At 44.5% G+C, this 18,896-nt stretch overlaps 2 protein-coding genes and 1 long non-coding RNA gene across 3 annotated transcripts in view; 2 read left to right on the plus strand and 1 right to left on the minus strand.

The window, feature by feature from the left end:
* The window catches only part of LOC121175582 (transmembrane protein 94-like), an 847,517-nt gene that overhangs the window by 185,923 nt on the left and 642,698 nt on the right, over positions 1–18,896 (plus strand). The gene's annotated exons all lie outside the window — the stretch shown is intronic.
* The window catches only part of LOC121201071, a 247,432-nt gene that overhangs the window by 27,458 nt on the left and 201,078 nt on the right, over positions 1–18,896 (plus strand). The gene's annotated exons all lie outside the window — the stretch shown is intronic.
* The window catches only part of LOC121201044 (transmembrane protein 94-like), a 42,013-nt gene that overhangs the window by 17,919 nt on the left and 5,198 nt on the right, over positions 1–18,896 (minus strand). Inside the window, exons 2-4 of the mRNA XM_041066674.1 lie at positions 14,368–14,541; positions 14,034–14,255; positions 13,581–13,893 (exon numbers count right to left, since the gene is read on the minus strand). Coding sequence (XP_040922608.1) covers positions 13,581–13,893; positions 14,034–14,255; positions 14,368–14,541 — 709 coding nt within the window. The remainder of the gene's footprint in view (positions 1–13,580; positions 13,894–14,033; positions 14,256–14,367; positions 14,542–18,896) is intronic.

Consider the following 18,896-nt stretch of genomic DNA (forward strand, 5'->3'; position numbering starts at 1 on the left):
ACAACTGAGCCCTGACAATACTCAGCCAGACCCAAACTCCAAAGCACCTGGATACAGAACAAAGCCCATCTAAACTGAGCTGAAGACAGGCCTGCACTTCCAACATGCATGTATAGAAACTCTAAACAATGTTAACCAACAGGCAACGTCTCACCTGGTCTCTCATGACCCTCCAAATAAGCTCTGCCATCCTGCAAGAGAAACACAAACAGGAAGCATCAGCACACAAACCACCTTTGAAACAGCCCTTTTTTTGAATCCACTTACCACAAAGAGCTCTGACAACACACAACAGCCACAGTGTGTCCCTCACTCCCACAGGATGGCGCTCTATCCTCACCAGAACCCCCCCAAACGAATCTAAACCCCATCTAAAGTGCATTAAAGACAAAAGCAGGCACTTCCTTCCTTCTGATTTTAATACAAGCATTCTCTCACTCAGACATGGATGCATGCATACTGGTAGAAACACTGCACAATGTGGCCTTCATGCACCTGGTCTCAAAGGGTCCTCTGGATCAGCTCCGCCCACCTGCAGCAAAAGTCTCATCTAAGCTGGAGCCCCACTCAGCCAGATGCAGCTACCTGCTGAACACAAAGGAACAAAAAAAAAAAACCCCAATAAAAAAAAAACACAACAACCAGCAAGATACAACTGAATCCTTCAATGCAGAAATATTGAGCAATGTTTGCTAACATGCATCTTCTCATGGTCCTCTTGATCAGCTCCTCCATCCTGCACAACTAGTGATGTTATGCTCGACACAGTATCCATCTTTTGAAGCCAAAGCCAAGCTGCTGATCTCTGGATCAGCAGCTCCTCCATCCTGCACAACACACAAAGAAACACACTCAACATTAGCCACAGGTGCTAGGCAAGTCAAACTCTGGAAGTTAAAACATATAACACTTCCACATGCAGCAGGGGGCGTACCTGGGCTCCACACTTGCCATGGCCTCATCCAAGCTGGAGTCCCACTCAGACAGATGCAGCTACCTGCTAAACACACACAGACAAATACATGTTTAAGTGCACAACCTGGACCCCATCCTGCTGCTGACTTTCTACCGCTCGTCCATTGAGAGCCTGCTGACGTACTGCATCACAGTATGGTACGGCAGCTGCACCATGGCAGACAGGGAGAGGCTTCAGAGGGTGGTAAAGGTGGCACAGAAGATCATCGGCTGCCCCCTCCCCTCCCCTCATGGACATTTACACCTTCCGCTGCCTCAGCAGAGCAGAGAGCATCACCAAGGACAGCTCCCACCCTGGCTTTGCTCTATTTGACCTGTTGCCCTCAGGAAGGCGCTACAGGCACATCAGAACAAAGACTAACAGATCCCCCCTTGTATTTTTTTTTAACCCTCTTCATATTGTTGTATAGCTTTCTTCTTATATATTTTCAGGCTTGCACTAAACTTATTTCATCTTATTTTTGTTTATTTCATTGTATTCTGTGTTGTATATTTATACATGTTGCACTGAAGAAGGAGATGCTTTTCATCTGGTTGTACATGTAAAAGATGTATAATGACATTAAAAGACATTCTATTCAAGGGGCCAACACTTGGCCAGTCCCAAACTCCGACGCGGCTACACTGGTTACAAAGCCCATCTCAAATGAGCTAAAGACACAAGCCTGCACTTCAACACTCAGATCACTCACACGCATAAGTACGGAGCCCCTCTGGTGACATGGTAAAAAAAAGAATTTAAATTGTGGCCACAAAGTAGCTATAACATGCACAAGAAATAATTCGTTCGCACAAAATACTTTTTCGTGCGCAAGAAAAACTAATACAATTAACATCATTGCTGGACAACTGGGTAAGCAAATCGAGCGCACCATCACTACAACCCAGCCCCATACGCAGATTATTGCAGGTTGTAGAAACTGTGCGCTGGATTGGTTTACCCAGTTTTCCAGGAATGATACTAGTCAAAGTCAACTTTATTGTCAAAACCATATGTACAGGTCATACACAGGCTTTGAAATTGCAGCGCTCCCTACGCCCACAGTGTTACAGTAAAGTAGCAAGATAAATAATTAAAGACAGTATAAACGTAAACAATATAAACACACAGTTCTATCAACAATAGACAACAGTATAAACAGTATAAACATCTCAGTTGAGAAGAGAAAGATTTGTATATAATAGAAAAATCTGTGACACAAAAGAATTTGTGTGTAATTTTTGGCTCAAATTATGTAATTTCAGCAGTAACAGGGTTATATAGCAGCAGCTGAATGTAAGTGCCGGTGCAAATACTAATAGTATTTCGTGCGCACATTATATCTATTACATGGCCACAAATTTTGTAGCTCATTCCCAGCATAAAATAAAATTCTATCAGACCGTCCCTGTCCATCGTGTCGCTTTAGCCCCTCTAATGTCTCAATGTCTCTACCTTTGACCCTTGAGAGTTTGCGCTCGATTTGCTTACCCAGTTGTCCGGCAATGAAAATTGTGCTAGTATTTCGTGCGCACGTTATAGCTACCTTGTGGCCACAATTTAATTTTTTTTTGGAAAATGTCACGGGGGGTTCGTACATGGCCGATGGGCAACTCCAGGCGCGGTGCTTTCTCCCAAATGATCTCGGCTACTCCGCTGAATACCTTCGTCCGTCCTGCGGAAACACACACACATAATCAAACATGTTAGCCTCTGGTCACAAATCAACTCAAGCTCTGCATTTTAAACGTTCTGTGTGGGCCTTACCTGGCCTCCACGTCCGCCATTTTTCCTCTGGACTGCTCCGGACAGTGAACCTGCTGTCCAGCTCCACTAGGCCTGAATCGTCTCTCTGCTCTCAGCCACAGCTTTCACTGTGCACCAGAAAGCACAATAACAAATAACCCGCTAAACATGAACACACAGGCTTCCTCTGTCTACAGGTAACGAGTTCAGTTCGCTCCACTAACCAGAAAAAGAGCTTGGACAACCCAGAACGTCACGGATGTATCCTGTATTCACCGGGAAACTCGAACCAGTGCCACTCAACGCCTTATAAGCAGCACTACATAAAATTCTGCCCTGCTATTGGCTGAGCCCTCTCCTCCCCGGTCACATGGGTTTGATTAGCGCATGGGCAACAGGTGCAACTGAGTTTTGGCGCGGCTCAAACTGGACTCTGATTGGACGGAAGTAATGGCTGAAGTGGTAGGAGGGACCTGCGGTGACTGCCCTCATAAAGCAGCAGTAACGTCTGAATGGGGGTCCAACACAGAACAGGTGTTTGAAATGGTCACAGGTTGCCAGGGGTTCATTTTACAATGACACTTCTAATACAGGGAATAATACACCCAGTCAGACTGAACACGCTCGCACCAATAAAGATACCAGTGATTCCTTGCAGTAGCGATGAATGGACATAAAATGACATCTGTAGCACAACAAGATTCATACCTCAGCTATGGCTTTCGCCACGTCCAACTCCAAATGCGTGTCGGGCAGTCCCATTAAACTGCAGCCACTTTCGGCACAAAATGTTCCAGCATTAATGGTGTTGTGTATGTACATACACATTAATGCATACAGATCCTCACACATACATATATACACATATACACACATACATGTTTGTATGTATATGTGTATGTATGTTTATATATCTGTATTTATGTTTGTATGTGTGTGTGTATATGTGAGTATGTATGTACATGTGCATGCATGTATTTGTGTTTATGTTTGAATGTATGTTGTGTGTATATGTATATATCTATATATGTGGTGTGTATATGTATGTATGTCTGTGTATTTATGTATGTATACAATCGATGTATGTATGTTTGTTTGTTTGTTTGTGTGTACATAAGTATGTGTTTATGTATGTGCATGTGTAAGTATGTATGCATTTCTGTAAATGTGTGTGTGTGTGTGTATGTATATATGTATGTGTACAAACATACATACAAACACACATACACATACATGAACAACAGGTGAAAAACAGCAGCTCTCTGCAGTTGGTTTGTGGACAGTCATGGCGAAGACAAAGGAGCTGACTGAGGACCTGCGGCTGCACATTGTGGCTGCTCACAAGTCAGGAAAGGGCTATAAGGTCATATCTAAATGTTTTCAAGTTCCAGTGGCCACAGTGCAAAGTATTATTAAAAAATACAAGACGTTCCGCACTGTGGAAAATCTCAGAGGACGGAAGCCAAAAGTGACACCTGTGCTGGCCAGGAGGACAGTGAGAGAGGTGAAAAAGAATCCAGGGATCACCACCAAGGCCATCCTGGTGAATCTGGGCTCTGCTGATGGAAACATCTCAAGGCAGACAGTCCAACAGACACTGCACACTGCTGGGTTCCACAGACGCAGACCAAGGAGGACAGCACTCCTCCAGATAAGGCACACAGAAGCCCGCTTGGCCTTTGCAAATGCTTATCTGGACAAAGAAGAAGACTTCTGGTCTTCTGTTTTATGGTCCCATGAAACAAAAATCAACAATTATAGGAAGCATTTGATTGCTGTAATAGCCAATAAAGGCTTTTCTATTGATTATTGAGGAGGGTATGAATCATTTTGGACATGCCACTTTTTGTTCAAATGTAAATAAAAGCTGAGAAATCATTTTTTCCACAATGATGCCTCTTGTACATCGTCTTATTATCTTCTGGGAGACGCCAGTGTCATTTCCAACCAAGAAAAAACTTGCTGGTCAAATAAAAGTAACTTTAAGTCAAAATTTGCCAGGGGTATGAATAATTTCAGGCTTGACTGTTTGTATACGTATACATGTATGAGCATCTGTATGTATTAATGTTTATTGTATGCATGTATGTATGTAGATATGTATGCATAAGTGTCTGTATGTATTTATGTATATATGCCTGTATGTATGATTTTATGTACGTGTGTTGTGTACATACGTAGCATACAGACCCTCATACATGCATACACACACATGCACAGATACATGAACACAAACATACATCTATACACATACGTATACATGTACATCTGTGTATAGAGAGATAGATAACTTTATTAATCCTAGAGGGAAATTAGTTAAATGTGTATATATGTGCATTGTGTATGTGTGAATGTATGTTGTGCTGATCCTAGTTTAACCCTCTGCTATGCTCCGTTGCCATGTGCTGCCTCATGAGCTGATACTCTTAACAAAGGGTTTCCACAGTGTTTGAAAGTCATAAGCTTTTTTATTCAGTGTAAAAGTCAGATCTTCCAAAAAAATCAGCAGATAAACTTTCACAGCCATGCGGAAACAGTTTGTAAACAAAGAAGCCGTCCATTACAACCAATATGATGATCCAAACATTTGGCTTTATTTACAAAGTCTATCAAAGCTTGATCACAGCACAAATTTACCATATGAAAGGAAACTAGTATACACTATCAAAAAGATGTACAAACTTTAAACTGCAATCTAATAATGTACCTCAAGGGTCAGTGTTAATATCAATAGATTTATAACTATTAACATAGATCATTTTTCATTTGTATCCAAAATAAATTTTGCACCATAACCCTCTCAATTCACAAGTATTTTCAGACAATAGTAATCCCGATACATTAAGTCATTTTTATCAAATATATATAGCACCACATAATGGTTTAATATAATTAGGGGTGGGGAGGGGGGCTATCACATACAAAAGACCCGTGTTAGTATCCAAGAAAAAAAAAACAACACAAATATCAAACTCCAGCCTGATCCCCATCACTGCCCACATCTGACAGAAGCAGTTCAGCTGCAGGAAGAAAACCGCAGCCACAACTGAGCCCCTCTGTGGAAGCTCATCTCCACCAGGAAAACCATTAGGACAGCACGTTAATTTGAGTCACTTCTATCCTTTCCAAACATCTCCGGTCTCTCTCCTTCCTTTTTTCTTGGTGGAAATGGGGCTTCCATACTGTGGTGGAAAAATACTTTCCTCCTTTTGAGAAGTGAAATAGAATTCTTTAGACAGTTATTGTCTTTTGATGCTTTATTCTAAAATAAGGTTTACAGAGTAATCCATTTGTGCAGAAAGGACAGAGCTCACGCAGCATCAAATGCTACAGAGGTCTGACCCCAGGTTACAAGTTCCAAGAGTACTTATGCCTGTTTCTCACATACCAGCATGGCAAGGATGGCAGGGAGACAAAATAATCTGAAGGTCAAATAATAGAGATAAGTTGTGCACGGAGACACCGGAGACATAACAGGTGTCCTCACAAAGTACAGTAAACAAAGTACATTAGGCCACTACAGGTCATGTTATATGTACTTCACCCAGAATTGAATATACGAGTTCATGAGAATATACGAATGCTTGATAAAAGAGTATATGGTTATATGATAAATTGACATTACAATTCCCCCTTTGGCCATAAAATGGCCACACCAAAGTATATACAAATTGATCATATGATCAGTGACTACATTCCTTTGGGTTTAAGTAAACACATCATTAGCTGATAAATGTTAAAATATGCATTTAGCTGTTTTTGTAGGACACAGACGTCCTTAGGTTGATAGCAAGCTGGGAAAAATACAAACAGTCAAAACATCAATATCATCATCATCACAAGTCTCAGCCAGAGAGGCCATCTGGTGTGTGACTGACCTATCAATAGACCTTACATTGTTGCTCTTGTTGGTGACACAGAGCTTTACTCTGTAGTCACTTGGTTGGAGCTTGGCATGCTACTGGTGGAGGAGGGCGCTCTTTCACCCCTCACTCTTATATTGCAGACGGTTCCACCGCAGCTGCAGGTTAGGGGCAGCGCACGGCGTGCACCCCAGTTGTCTTCCTCAGCGTCTGGATGAGTCAGTTTTCCCTAGACCATTATTCTGGGTCTAAAGAATTTATGTGGCCTCCTTTGCTTTGATTCTCTGGTGGCTGGTTGTCGGCCTTTGGTTCAGGAACCCGTTTGCAGTGGCTGGCGTGTACCCATGTGGCCTTCTCTGCAACCTTTCCAGCTGTCTCAGTGGTCAGCAGAACCTGGAACGGGCCCTGGATGGCGTCTGTGGTCTTTGATGAGAACCCAATCTCCAGACTGTAAGTTGTGGAGGACTGCTGTGGCTGCAGATGGCAGGGCACTTTTCACCTGTGAATGTAATGCTGACAAGGTTGTAGACAAGTTGGCACAGTATCTCAACATAGCATCATCACATGCACCTGTAAGGGGAGGGTGTAACTGGACCTACACCTGTCTGAGGGGGTCTGCCAAACAAGATTTCAAATGGACTCAAGTCATATTTGTTTCTTATTCGAGTGTGCATGTGGAAAAGCACCAGTGGAAGTGCTTTAACCCACAAAGACCAGTTTCATCACAACATTTAGCAAGTTTTGCTTTAATGGTGCCATTTTCTCTTTCAACAGCACCTGCACTCTGTGGATGATATGAACAATGATGACGTATGTCAAACCCAAGATAGTCTGACACTTCTTTCAGGGCTTGGTTGACAAAACCTGGTCCATTGTCACTGCTGATGACTGAAGGAATTCCCCACCTAGGAATAATTTCAGTTAGCAGTGCTTTAGCCACAGCTCCAGCATCCTGTTTGGAAGAGGGGAAAACTTCAAGCCATTTGCTGAACATGTCAACAGACAGTATCTTTTCCCTTCACTTGGTGTTAGTTCAATGAAATCCATCATTAAATGATCAAAGGGTTTGTCAGGAGGTGGATGACCAGCAGGTGGCATATGAAGAGCCCCTGATGTATTGTTGGCTGCACAAATGATGCATTTCCTGCAAAAGTCCTGTGCAAAAGTTGAAAAAGCACGTGTGTACCATGATGAATTAACAGCAGCACACATTCCCCCTTTGCCCACGTGGTCTCTCCCATGGGACAGTTTAGCATAACAGTGGAAAAGAGCACGTGGCAAACAAGGTTTGTTATCTGGACCCATCCACACTGAGTCTTTAAATGTGGCACCTGATTTTGACCACATGGTGGAAAGAGACTGCAGAACAGAAACATCAGCAGGTGAGCAGGTGTCAGGAGTGTTAGACAACATCAAACAGTTAACCGTGAAAGGTGAAGCAGACAATGCAGCAGCTTTAGCGGCTGCATCTGCTGCAGCATTTCCTGTAGAAATAGAGTCAGAACTGTTAGTGTGAGCTTCACATTTAATCACAGAGATGGATGCTGGAAGGAGGATGGCATCCAGCAATGCAGACACAAGTTTATGGTGTGAGATGGGCTTGCCAGAAGATGTAAGAAATCCTCTATGTCGCCAGAGGGCCCCAAAATCATGCACCACTCCAAACGCATAACGCGAGTCTGTGTAAATATTCACAGTTTTACCTGAAGCCAGTTTACAGGCTTCAGTCAGAGCTACAAGTTCTGCAGCTTGTGCTGAAAAGTGTGGTGGCAGTTTGCCACTGAGCAAAATGTCATGTGGTGTCACTATTGCAAAACCCACTGGAGCAGCACCTGTGTCCAGGTTGCGAGACGCCGAACCGTCCACAAACAGCTCCATGTCTGCATTTGGTATGGGCTGAGTGGAAAGATCTGGTGTGGGTGTGCAAACTTCATCAAGAATCTGAAGACAGTCATGTGCTTCTCCATCTGCTGCATTTGGGGGGAGAGTTGCTGGATTAAGTACACTGCATCTTTTAACAGTAATGTTAGGCATATCAAGCAAAGTAGTGTGATATCTTAACCAGCGCTGTGCAGAGAGATGAGAGGTCTTCTGTGTGTGCAGAATGTGAGCAACAGCATGAGGAACCATAAGAGTCAAATCTCCATAACCTACAATATCACGTGATGCAACCACAGCCTTCTCTGCTGCAGCTACAGCACACAGACAGAGAGGGAGACCAGCGGCAACAGCATCAAGCTTGGTGGAAAAATAAGCTACAGCTCTCAGTCTACCCCCATGTTCCTGTGTCAAAACAGAGGACGCGTATCCGTCCTTCTGGACAACAAACTGAGTAAAGGGAAGGTCAGGGTTTGGCAGTCCCAGTGTGGGAGCAGCCTTTGTCAGTTTGGTCAGTCCAGGTCAGTTTGTCATGTGCACAAAGATTGTTACCATGAATCATGGAAGAGAGAGGTGCCTCTCTCTGAATAATTTAGTATCCACTGTCTGCCATATGACGTCATGCCTAAGAAACTCATCATTTGCTTTTTGGTGATTGGTTTTGGTACAGATTGAACTGCTTCAATACGTTTGGGAGAGAGAGATTTGCCCTCTGCTGTGATCACATGTCCCAAATATGTAACACAAGTCTGAACAAACTGCAGTTTTGACAAGCTAGCTTTATGGCCATTGTTTGCTAGGTGTTTTAGCAATGCTATTGTATCTGTTTTACATGCTTCCTGTGATGGACTACAAATCATCAACATACTGTAACAAGACAGAACCTAAAGGCAAATGGAGGCTCTGTAAACTGTCACGCAGTGCACTGTGGAATACTCCAGGACTTTCTGAATATCCCTGTGGACAGCGAGTCCAAGTGTAGTCCTTACCATCAAAAGAAAACGCAAAGCAGAATTGACTGTCTGGATGAACGGGAACGGAGAAAAAAGCATTTGTGAGATCAATGACAGAGAAATGAGCAGCATTAGGTGGAATTAATGACAGAATTGTATGTGGATTTGAAACTTGGGGCGCCCGCGGATGTATTGCAGCATTTACTGCTTGCAAATCTTGCACAAATCGCAATTTGTTTTCTATACATCAGCCCTTTTACTGTACAGTGTTCTGGGATCCCCATTCATGGGCCTGAAATCAGAGAGGGTCTGTTGTCTGCGGAGCTATGGTCCCATTTCCTGCCATGTCCAGTGGGCAGGTTTCGCCAGAGACACGTGTGGAGACGCACCATCAAACAGTTCATCTTGTGAACGAGAGACAGATACAGAGACAGCAGCAGCTTCTTTGTCCAATAAATACATGTCATATTCAATTTCTCCACTTCAAGTGGCTTTCTGTTCCAAACTTTCTCAAACCTTTCACCTGGCCCTTCTGAAACATGTGCTGTGCAGTGTAGTGAATCAGGTGATATGTCCTGTAGTGTGTGAGCAAAGCTGGTCTTCATTGCAAGCAGTGTGTGAGTGTGTGTTAATGTGTGTGTGTTACCTCCTGTAGTCTGTGAGTCAGTGTCGCTGTGGTCAGATTGCTCCTCTCCTCCCGCCCCGTCCCGCCCTCACTTTGCAGCAGCTGTAGTCTGCACAGAGCCATTCTTCTGAGGACAGTCTTTAGCCCAGTGTCCTTGCTGATGACAGTCAAAACAGATGTTTAGGGTCATATTGCCAGTGTCCACCTCCACCGTATTCACGTCCCCGACCTCCATGTGGCCGACTGCGGCCACATCCTTGTCCACCAGCCACAGGTTGAACACCCCTGTACATGGTCAAGGCTGCTGTGTATAGGTCCTCGTTGACTTTGTCTGTCTTTCTCCTCTGTTGATAGTGGTCTCAGCATGTACAGCGTGTTGTCTGAGATCATTTAATCAAGCTTTGTCCCTTATTGCCAGATGTGTTCTCACCCAGCTGTGGGAGTTCTTCTCTCTGCTGTGACACAGTCCTGGTCTGTAAAGCATCAGGTTTAGATGTGGTTGAATCAGGGGATGAGGATGATGTTGGTGGAGGTGATGAAGTTTCTGTTAGACGTCTGGAGGATCCTTCCTGTTCCCAGATCCCCACCAGGCTCATGTGGCAGTGGAGGTGCGGTCGGAGGGCAGGAGTTGAGGTCACGATCCACCTTGACATATTGACTCACAGAGAACAGAAGGACAAAGTGTATTAGTTTCTTCATTTTCCTGTAAGGAATATGTCTTGTACTTTTGTGTTTATTACTTTCAATTCTTTATCTCCTTCTTTCCCTCTCCTCTGCTTCTTTTCTCCACATGCTATATGCCTTCCAGTCTGCTTTAAACTGTTCATGCTTCTCTGGTTTACGTTTGGACAACGCTGCATGCTGCTCTGCACTCTTTTTTTTTTTCCTTTTGCCTCCAAACATGACTTCAATTGATCCAATTGTCTCAGGCTAAAGCTGCCATTTCCTGGAAACCCCAAATCAGCCCATTGTTTGAACTGATTCATGCTTCCAGGATTTTTCTCCATCATCAGTTTTATTATTGGTGGGAGGATTTTGGGAGTTGGCTCCACTTTGGACTTCACCTTACTCTGACTTTTACCCATCCTTTATCTCTGATTATTTTGTCTCTTGTATTCACAGAATAAACTGCTCCACTTTTTCAAGCAGATACACCAGAAATCCTCAAATACTACAATAATAACCAAGACACGTCTGTCTGCAAGTGCTTATGTGAGATATACCGGTTTAATTCCCTGATTAACTCTGCAAAGTTTCACAAGCAACATCAAGACACTTCTCACCGTGTGTGATTCTTTCCCTTTAAATCCTTCGGGATTGGAGCGATGACCGGGCTCCGTCTGAGGACAGCTTCTCACCCACAGGGAGGAATCTTTCTTTGCAGCCGGCTTTCTGTCTTTCTGTCCTCCTGATGAGAAGTGAAATAGAATTCCTTTAGAGAATCATTGTCTTTTGAGGTTTTATTACAAAATAAAATCTTCAGAGTAATCAATTTCTGCAGAAAGAACAGAGCTCACGCAGCAAACCATGCTACAGAGGTCTGACCCCGAGCTCCATGTTCCCAGGGCTTTTGATGTCTCTTTCTCACATACCAGGATTGCAGGAATGGCAGGGAAAGAAAACAAGCTGGAAGTCAAGTGATAAAAAGTTGTGCTCAGAGACACCGGACAGCAACAAAGATAAAGAATAGACAGTCTTTGTCCAAGACTTTTCTAACTCCGTCATCTATTTGGTGAAGAGACAGACAAAGGACAAGTAACACAGCAAAATGCACCAAGTACATTCATTCATTCATTCATTTTCTGCCGCTTAATCCTCTGTCAGGGTCGCGGGGGTGCTGGAGCCTATCCCAGCTGACTATGGGCGAGAGGCGGGGTACACCCTGGACTGGACGCCAGTCAATCACAGGGCTGACACACAAAGAAGACAACCACACACGCACACACTCACACCTACGGGCAATTTAGAGTAACCAATTAATCTATCCCATGCATGTTTTTGGTATTGTGGGAGGAAGCCGGAGTACCCGGATAGAACCCACGCAGGCACAGGGAGAACATGCAAACTCCACACAGAAGGGCCCAGACCGGGGTTCAAACCTGGAACCCTCTTGCTCTGAGGCGACAGTGGAAACCACTGCACCACCGTGCCGCCCTGCACCAAGTACATATAAGAAAAAAAATCAGCTCTTTTCATTAAAAACTGTAAAATAAAAGAAAACATAGCAGTAGAACGACACAGGTTGACTGAAGTGTGTATAGACTTACTGGAGGAGGAGTCTGGTACGAACAGAGAGATGAGGTGGGACATGGGAGGCTGGCGTTTGGTGAAGTAATGAAGGTGGCGGGAGGTTAACTCCTTGGTTTTCTCTCCAGATGGCAGCTGGTACAGAGCCAAGTGGTTCTCCTGTTTGAACAGCTCCCTTGCACTGGGAGTGAATCCTGACACACAAACACAAACAGACACACAAAGGAAAAGATGAGGGTAATAGATAATAAGACATGATCTAATTTGGTTCTGAAAACTTGTCTTTCTTCCCACAAACAGCACATCATCTGATACTGATGATCAGTTTAAATGATGTTTCACACCAACCCGGAGCCTCTGCCTACAGTGAAACACCTAAACATTGGGAAATGGCTGAATGTCTTTACTGGCCAACAACAACTCTGCACATCACTGCCATCATCTGGTGAGGAGTGGGACAGACGCAGCCTAGTTACTGTGCTGAGTCTCAACTGTTTAAACCTATGATTGTGATTGCTACAACCTGCTGCTTACAGGCACTGCTGACGGGAGCTCCACAGGGGACTGTCCTGTCCCCTTTACCCTGTCCACCTCGGACTTCAGGTACGGCATTCTGACCTGCCACCTACAGAAGCTCTCAGATCTCTGCAGCTGCTGGATGCATCAGGGGGGAGGATGTGTCACCAGAGGGCGGTGGCTGGTTTTGTGGACTGGTGTGAGCTGAACCACCTGCAGCTCAGCATCAGCAAAACAAAGCAGCTGGTGGAGGACTTCAGGAGACCCAGGACTCCTGCTACTCCTCTTTTCATTAGGGGACAGATGGTGGAGGTGGTACAGGAGAACAAAAACCTGGGTGTCCACTTGGACAGCAAACTGGATTTGAGCAGGAACTCAGGAACTCTGCAGCTCTCTATAGGAAGGGCCCTTCAGGGCCATTTTTTAATTATGGTTGACTTGCAGTTCTGCCAGGTGCAGTACTCCCACTCCAGTCCATCAATCCAACATAGCAGCAACTTGCTTGTAGCCTTAATTTATCATGAAGACCATGTGAGAAATAGATCTTCTCACAGTGCTCGGAAATTGAATCTATGCCAGGACTTTATTCTGGGGTAAAATGTAATCTGGAGTTCATGCTGAGTGGGATGAAAGCCAGATCAGCTTTTACCACTGAAGAAAAATCCTCTGAACCTCTGATCACTGTGTTTTCACACGACCTAACAAAAAGCCAAACTATGAGACAAACCAGGTCATGGTATTAACAGGTGGCTCTAAACCAACCAGATGTCAAAGCAGCACCATCATTCCAAGCTCACCTATGAGCCTGGAGAGCTCACAGAGCCCCCAGGGTACGTAGACAGGCAGTACAGAGCCGTGGCTCTCCTGCAGAGCCAGGTTGGACAGGTGGTCAGAGAAGCGGCAGAGCTGCTGGGTGACGCTGGCGTTGCAGAGGTTCAGCATGATGTTGAGGCCCAGTGGCTTGAGGGAGGGCAGGTGGCACTGCCAGGAGAGATGATCAAACTGGATGCTGGTTGGGTTCTGCTGGTCCTGTGACAGGCTCAGCATCTCCAGGTGGTAGTCACACACAAAGTCCTCTGCCTCCGCCTCTGGGCAGCCCATTGCAAAGTCCTGGAGACAAATGGGACAGAAATGAAAAGACCAACAACATCACAACATAGCAGGAATAGTAAAGTTACATCAGCTTACTGAATCAATAGCATGTTTCCTATTTTCACAACGGCTGGTACAGTTTCAGGTCTAAGCTTTACCTGGGCCTGGTCGTCCTCGCCTCCCTCAGTGTCGTGGCTGAAGCTCACGTTGGATCCAGAGTGGTGTTTGGTGCGACTGTGTGCGGGCTGGCAGGAACGCCGAAGCCGGACCGTGTCAGATGAGCGAATGGTGTCGTGTGAGGTCTCGCTCGGCTCGGGCCCCTCCCCCAGCTGGGTGGAGGACTCTGCCGGTAGACAGAGCAGAGCCTGCCCCTCCTGGGCCTGTACAGCAGTCACAGTTAGTCAGGAGTGGATACAACACTGTGCCTTATCAGGTGGTGAACTGGGGCTGCTGCTGAGGCTAAAAGGTGCCAGAGAAAACACAAACACACACCTCATCCCTGTCGTCATCCGTCTCCATTCGGCAGTAGGAGTTGACGGACAGGTCGTCTCTGAGATCATCCTGGCTGTTGTGAGGTGGTTCGACCCGTCCGCTGAAGAACAGCACGGTCTCTGGACTGGGGTTAGGCCACGACAGGATACCCTGTTTGTCCACACAACACAGCACCTACACATACACACACAATATCTGCAAATTAGACACATACTGTCCACTCAGCAACAAGTCTATAAAATGGTTTCCATGTCTATGGGCATAATGAGGGTTTCTGGCTTTTTATGGCCCAAATGTTGCCGTGGGCTACACCAGTCAATGGTAGAGTGTGTAAAAGGCTGGAAGTGTAGCACAGTGTCTGAGACTGTCCCTTTAAGACGCCAACCAGGTGTCTCCACACACAACGTAGCATCTCCTGCATAAATGAGTGCATATACACACTCAGATATATATAGTAAGCAAGAGAGCCGCTTGATACAATATAATAGAGAGGATAAACATGTCTGAATAAATAAATGCATAAAATTCATACCTATTAGTCATAAGTCATTGGTCATAAATAAAGTGACAATAATTAAAATGTAAAAAAAAAAATAGCTTTAAGTAACAAGGAAGAAGCTGAATTTATAGCTCTGCCTAAAAAGCCCAAACCAGCTCTAAAACAGATAAATGTCTGTATGTTTCCACCTACAGACGACACTGACACAAACAAAGACTCTAAACCTACACCGACCTCAATGCTTTTCACACACACTGAATCCATCCACAACTGAGCCCTGACAATACTCAGCCAGACCCAAACTCCAATGCACCTGGATACAGAACAAAGCCCATCTAAACTGAGCTGAAGACAGGCCTGCACTTCCAACACTCACCCTAGCACTCACTCTCTCTCTCTCACACACACACACACACACACACAGAAATGAATGCATGCATGTGTAGAAACACTAAACAATGTTAACCAACAGGCAACGTCTCACCTGGTCTATCATGACCCTCCAAATAAGCTCTGCCATCCTGCAAGAGAAACACAAACAGGAAGCATCAGCACACAAACCACCTTTGAAACAGCCCTTAATTTTCTTTTTTTTAAATCCACTTACCACAAAGAGCTCTGACAACACACAAACAATTGCAGTGTGTCCCTCACTCCCACATGATGGCGCTCTTTCCTCACCAGCAGCACCTTCACTTGCTCCACCTCACATACACCTACAACACACACTCACTCACTAAAATTAGTGCATGTATAAGTGTAGAAACACTACAATGTGGCTCTTGCTCACCTGGTCTCAAATGGTCCTCTCACTCAGCTCCTCCCTCCTGCTGAAAAACACAAAGACATTGGTTTTGGATACTAATCAAGTCAGTCCTTGAACTTGTAATATTTTGCTTGACTTCCAGCTGCAGCAGGGGCCTTACCTGAGCTCCACATTGCCCATGTCCTCAAAGTTGGATGGCCACTCAGCCACAAGCAGCTGCACACAGAAAGAAGGAAGGAGACATTAATGCATGCATAAGTTTTATTCTCCATCAAGCAGCAACTATGTCTCACACACACTAAACCCACACTGACCCCAGTGCCATCCATATAGTGACAAATAGCCACAACTAAGCCTGACAACACTAAACTACACAACACAGCCTGTGCTTCCAACACTACCTGCTGATGGGCTTCCACACATATACAGTTGTGTCCGGATCACAACTGCATAATGTGCTTCCACATACCAACACTGGTGCAACAGCCTGGAAATAGCAAACATACACTCTAAACTAGGGGTGTGCCATCTCAGTCACCTCACGATTCGATTCGATTACGATTCACAGTGCTACGATTCGATTATTCCCCGATTATCGATGCATCTCGATTAATCTTTTTTTTCCCACATAGAATGTTTCTTTTCTCAGTTACTTGCAAAATAATGTATATTTTTACATGTCTATTCATTGAAGTAAAACACGTTTATCTCTCTAAAAACAATAATAATACTAAAAATATATATTATGTGGCTGTACTGACATGATTCTGATTTTATTATTTTATTATGAACATGTACATGAAAAAAATATCTGTTAAAAAAGAAAAGAAAAAAGAGGGAAAGGAAATTGACAATATTTCCACTTCTATTACAATCTGATATCTTGATTTACATGTCCAGAAAGTAATCCTTTTAAATCTTATTGTATGTGAATGTCAGTCAGATTGTTTCTCATAAGGATTTTGGACACTATCCGGTCACTGCGCGTATTCTTACGTTTCCAGTCAACAGTGTTGACAGAATATGCAACACTCGATGCTAACCCCTCAGTACAGAGCCGAGCAGTTCGCGCCGAGTTTCGCAGTTTTTTCACCGACGAACACAGAGCCGTAGGCAGCCGCTTCGCCATGCTTGAATTGTTTTGAAGGGGGAGGGGCTTAGTCTGTTGTGCCACCCAGATTTGCTTCCCTCCGTGCAGTTTTCCCCTGACACACGTTCCTCTTCCACACGAAAACAGCATTGCACTCAAATTATGTCAAATTCCGCGTTAAAAATAGATTCAGATTTAATATATTCATAGATTTTATTCCGCGATTCAGTGATCGCGCAAATCATAGGGCCCTATAATATGTCCGGGGGGCACGCGCTACTTTTTTTTCGTTCCGACCGCTGCATTTTCCTTCCGTTATTAAAAGATTTTTGAACATTTATGAATCGATTCTGAATCGTCAAGTGTCGCATCACGATTAATCTATGAATCGGGCACACCCCTACTCTAAACCTAGTTGGACCCCAGTGCCCCCCCAAACTAATCTAAGTCCCATCTAAAGTGCATTAAAGACAAAAGCAGGCACTTCCTTCTTTCTGATTTTAATACAAACATTCTCTCACTCAGTCATGGATGCATGCATACTGGTAGAAACACTGCACAATGTGGCCTTCATGCACCTGGTCTCAAAGGGTCCTCTGGATCAGCTCTGTCCCACTCAGCCAGATGCAGGCACCTGCTGAACACAAAGGAACAAAAAAAAACAATAAAAAAATGCTTTAGTTTTTGGCAGTGGACCCACACAATCAGTGAGGACTTTATCAAACGGCTCACCTGTCACTGGAATGGGATGCAAGGGAGCAGGGGGATCACCTGGTTTGGTTTGCCAACAACCTGGTATACATGGCAGGAACAACAATAGTTAACAACATCAGACTTGAGTCCTGGCAAAAATAAATGTTTAAGGACTCTGTGATAAGTTTTTGTAATGCCCATGTGTCCTGACCAAGAGTGGTCATGAGCTAAAGAGAGTACCTGTGTGTGGTAGACTGTAGGGACAACAACCTGTAAGGTCACGCTCCAGTCCTCACCAGCCCAGAGACGCATCAACAAGCCACCGTCAAGAAGGTAAGCCACTTTCTTTTTCTGAGCCTCTTCCTGCTCAACAACAGAAGAGAGACATTTTGAGAGAGCTATATCAGTGTTTTGGGCTGAAATAAACTCTTTTCAGGTGGAGAGAGGTGACACTGACTGATCAGGCTGGCTCTCAGCCTCAGTAAAGTGGCTGTCAGGGGACTGCCCTGTGACTAGGAAAGAATCAGACGGGTCAAGGTCATTATTCCTCGATGGGGCCCTGGTAACCACACATGCTGGGAAGATCTCAGGGTATTCTTGGGCAATGTCTGTCCCTGGGCTTGAATCAATCAGGCACAACCTTACCCCCAGCTAAATCATTCCACAAAATAAAGTCAATCCCTTTTACTGGTAAAGCTGGAAGGACTGCAACTTTAAAGAGCCCACTGACCAGAGGAGACTGAAGATGTATATTATGCAATGGAGCAGAGACAAATTTCATCCCCACACCCTGAACAGCTGCACTCAAGCCACAATATGACACAGGTGACAAAGATAAAATGCCTTCATGGATAATGGACTGGGATCCACCTGTGTGTCAGGATTTTTACTGGCTGCTGATCTTTTGGATCCCCACTTAATGAAACAAAGCCCTCAGAAATGAAAGGCTTAAAACAGGGGTCAGGCTTGTTGTCCTCAACTGCTGTCTGGACGTGGACGTCCGACAGCCTCATGCTGTTGGAGATTAGAGGGTTGTTTATGCTTTAGTGATAGGCAATCAGCTATGAAGTGAGCTTTTTTCTGACAGTAGAAGCACTCAGGATGTACACGGGGAGGTGACCATGGACCCCTAGCCTTTTCAACCTTTTCAACAGGAGGGTGACCAGAACTAGACCCCGCTGGGCGTGACATAGGAACTTTGTCTGGGCGAGAAGATAAAAACACATTTTTGTGTGTCAACACAGATTCATCAGCCAGCACAGCTGCTTTTGACAAAGTGTTAACCTTCTGTTGATTTAAGAATACCAGCATTTTCTCTGGCAATGAATTCTTAAAGTCTTCCAACAACATTAGCTGACAAAGAGATTCCAAATCATTTGTGACATTACTAGAAGCACACCATTTATCAAAGAGAATTCCCTTTTCTCATGCAAATTCAACAAAGGTTTGCCCACTGGACCTTCTATGGTTCCTGAATCTCT

This window comes from Toxotes jaculatrix, chromosome 21 (genome assembly GCF_017976425.1).
Source record: "Toxotes jaculatrix isolate fToxJac2 chromosome 21, fToxJac2.pri, whole genome shotgun sequence".
Classification (NCBI taxonomy): domain Eukaryota; kingdom Metazoa; phylum Chordata; class Actinopteri; family Toxotidae; genus Toxotes; species Toxotes jaculatrix.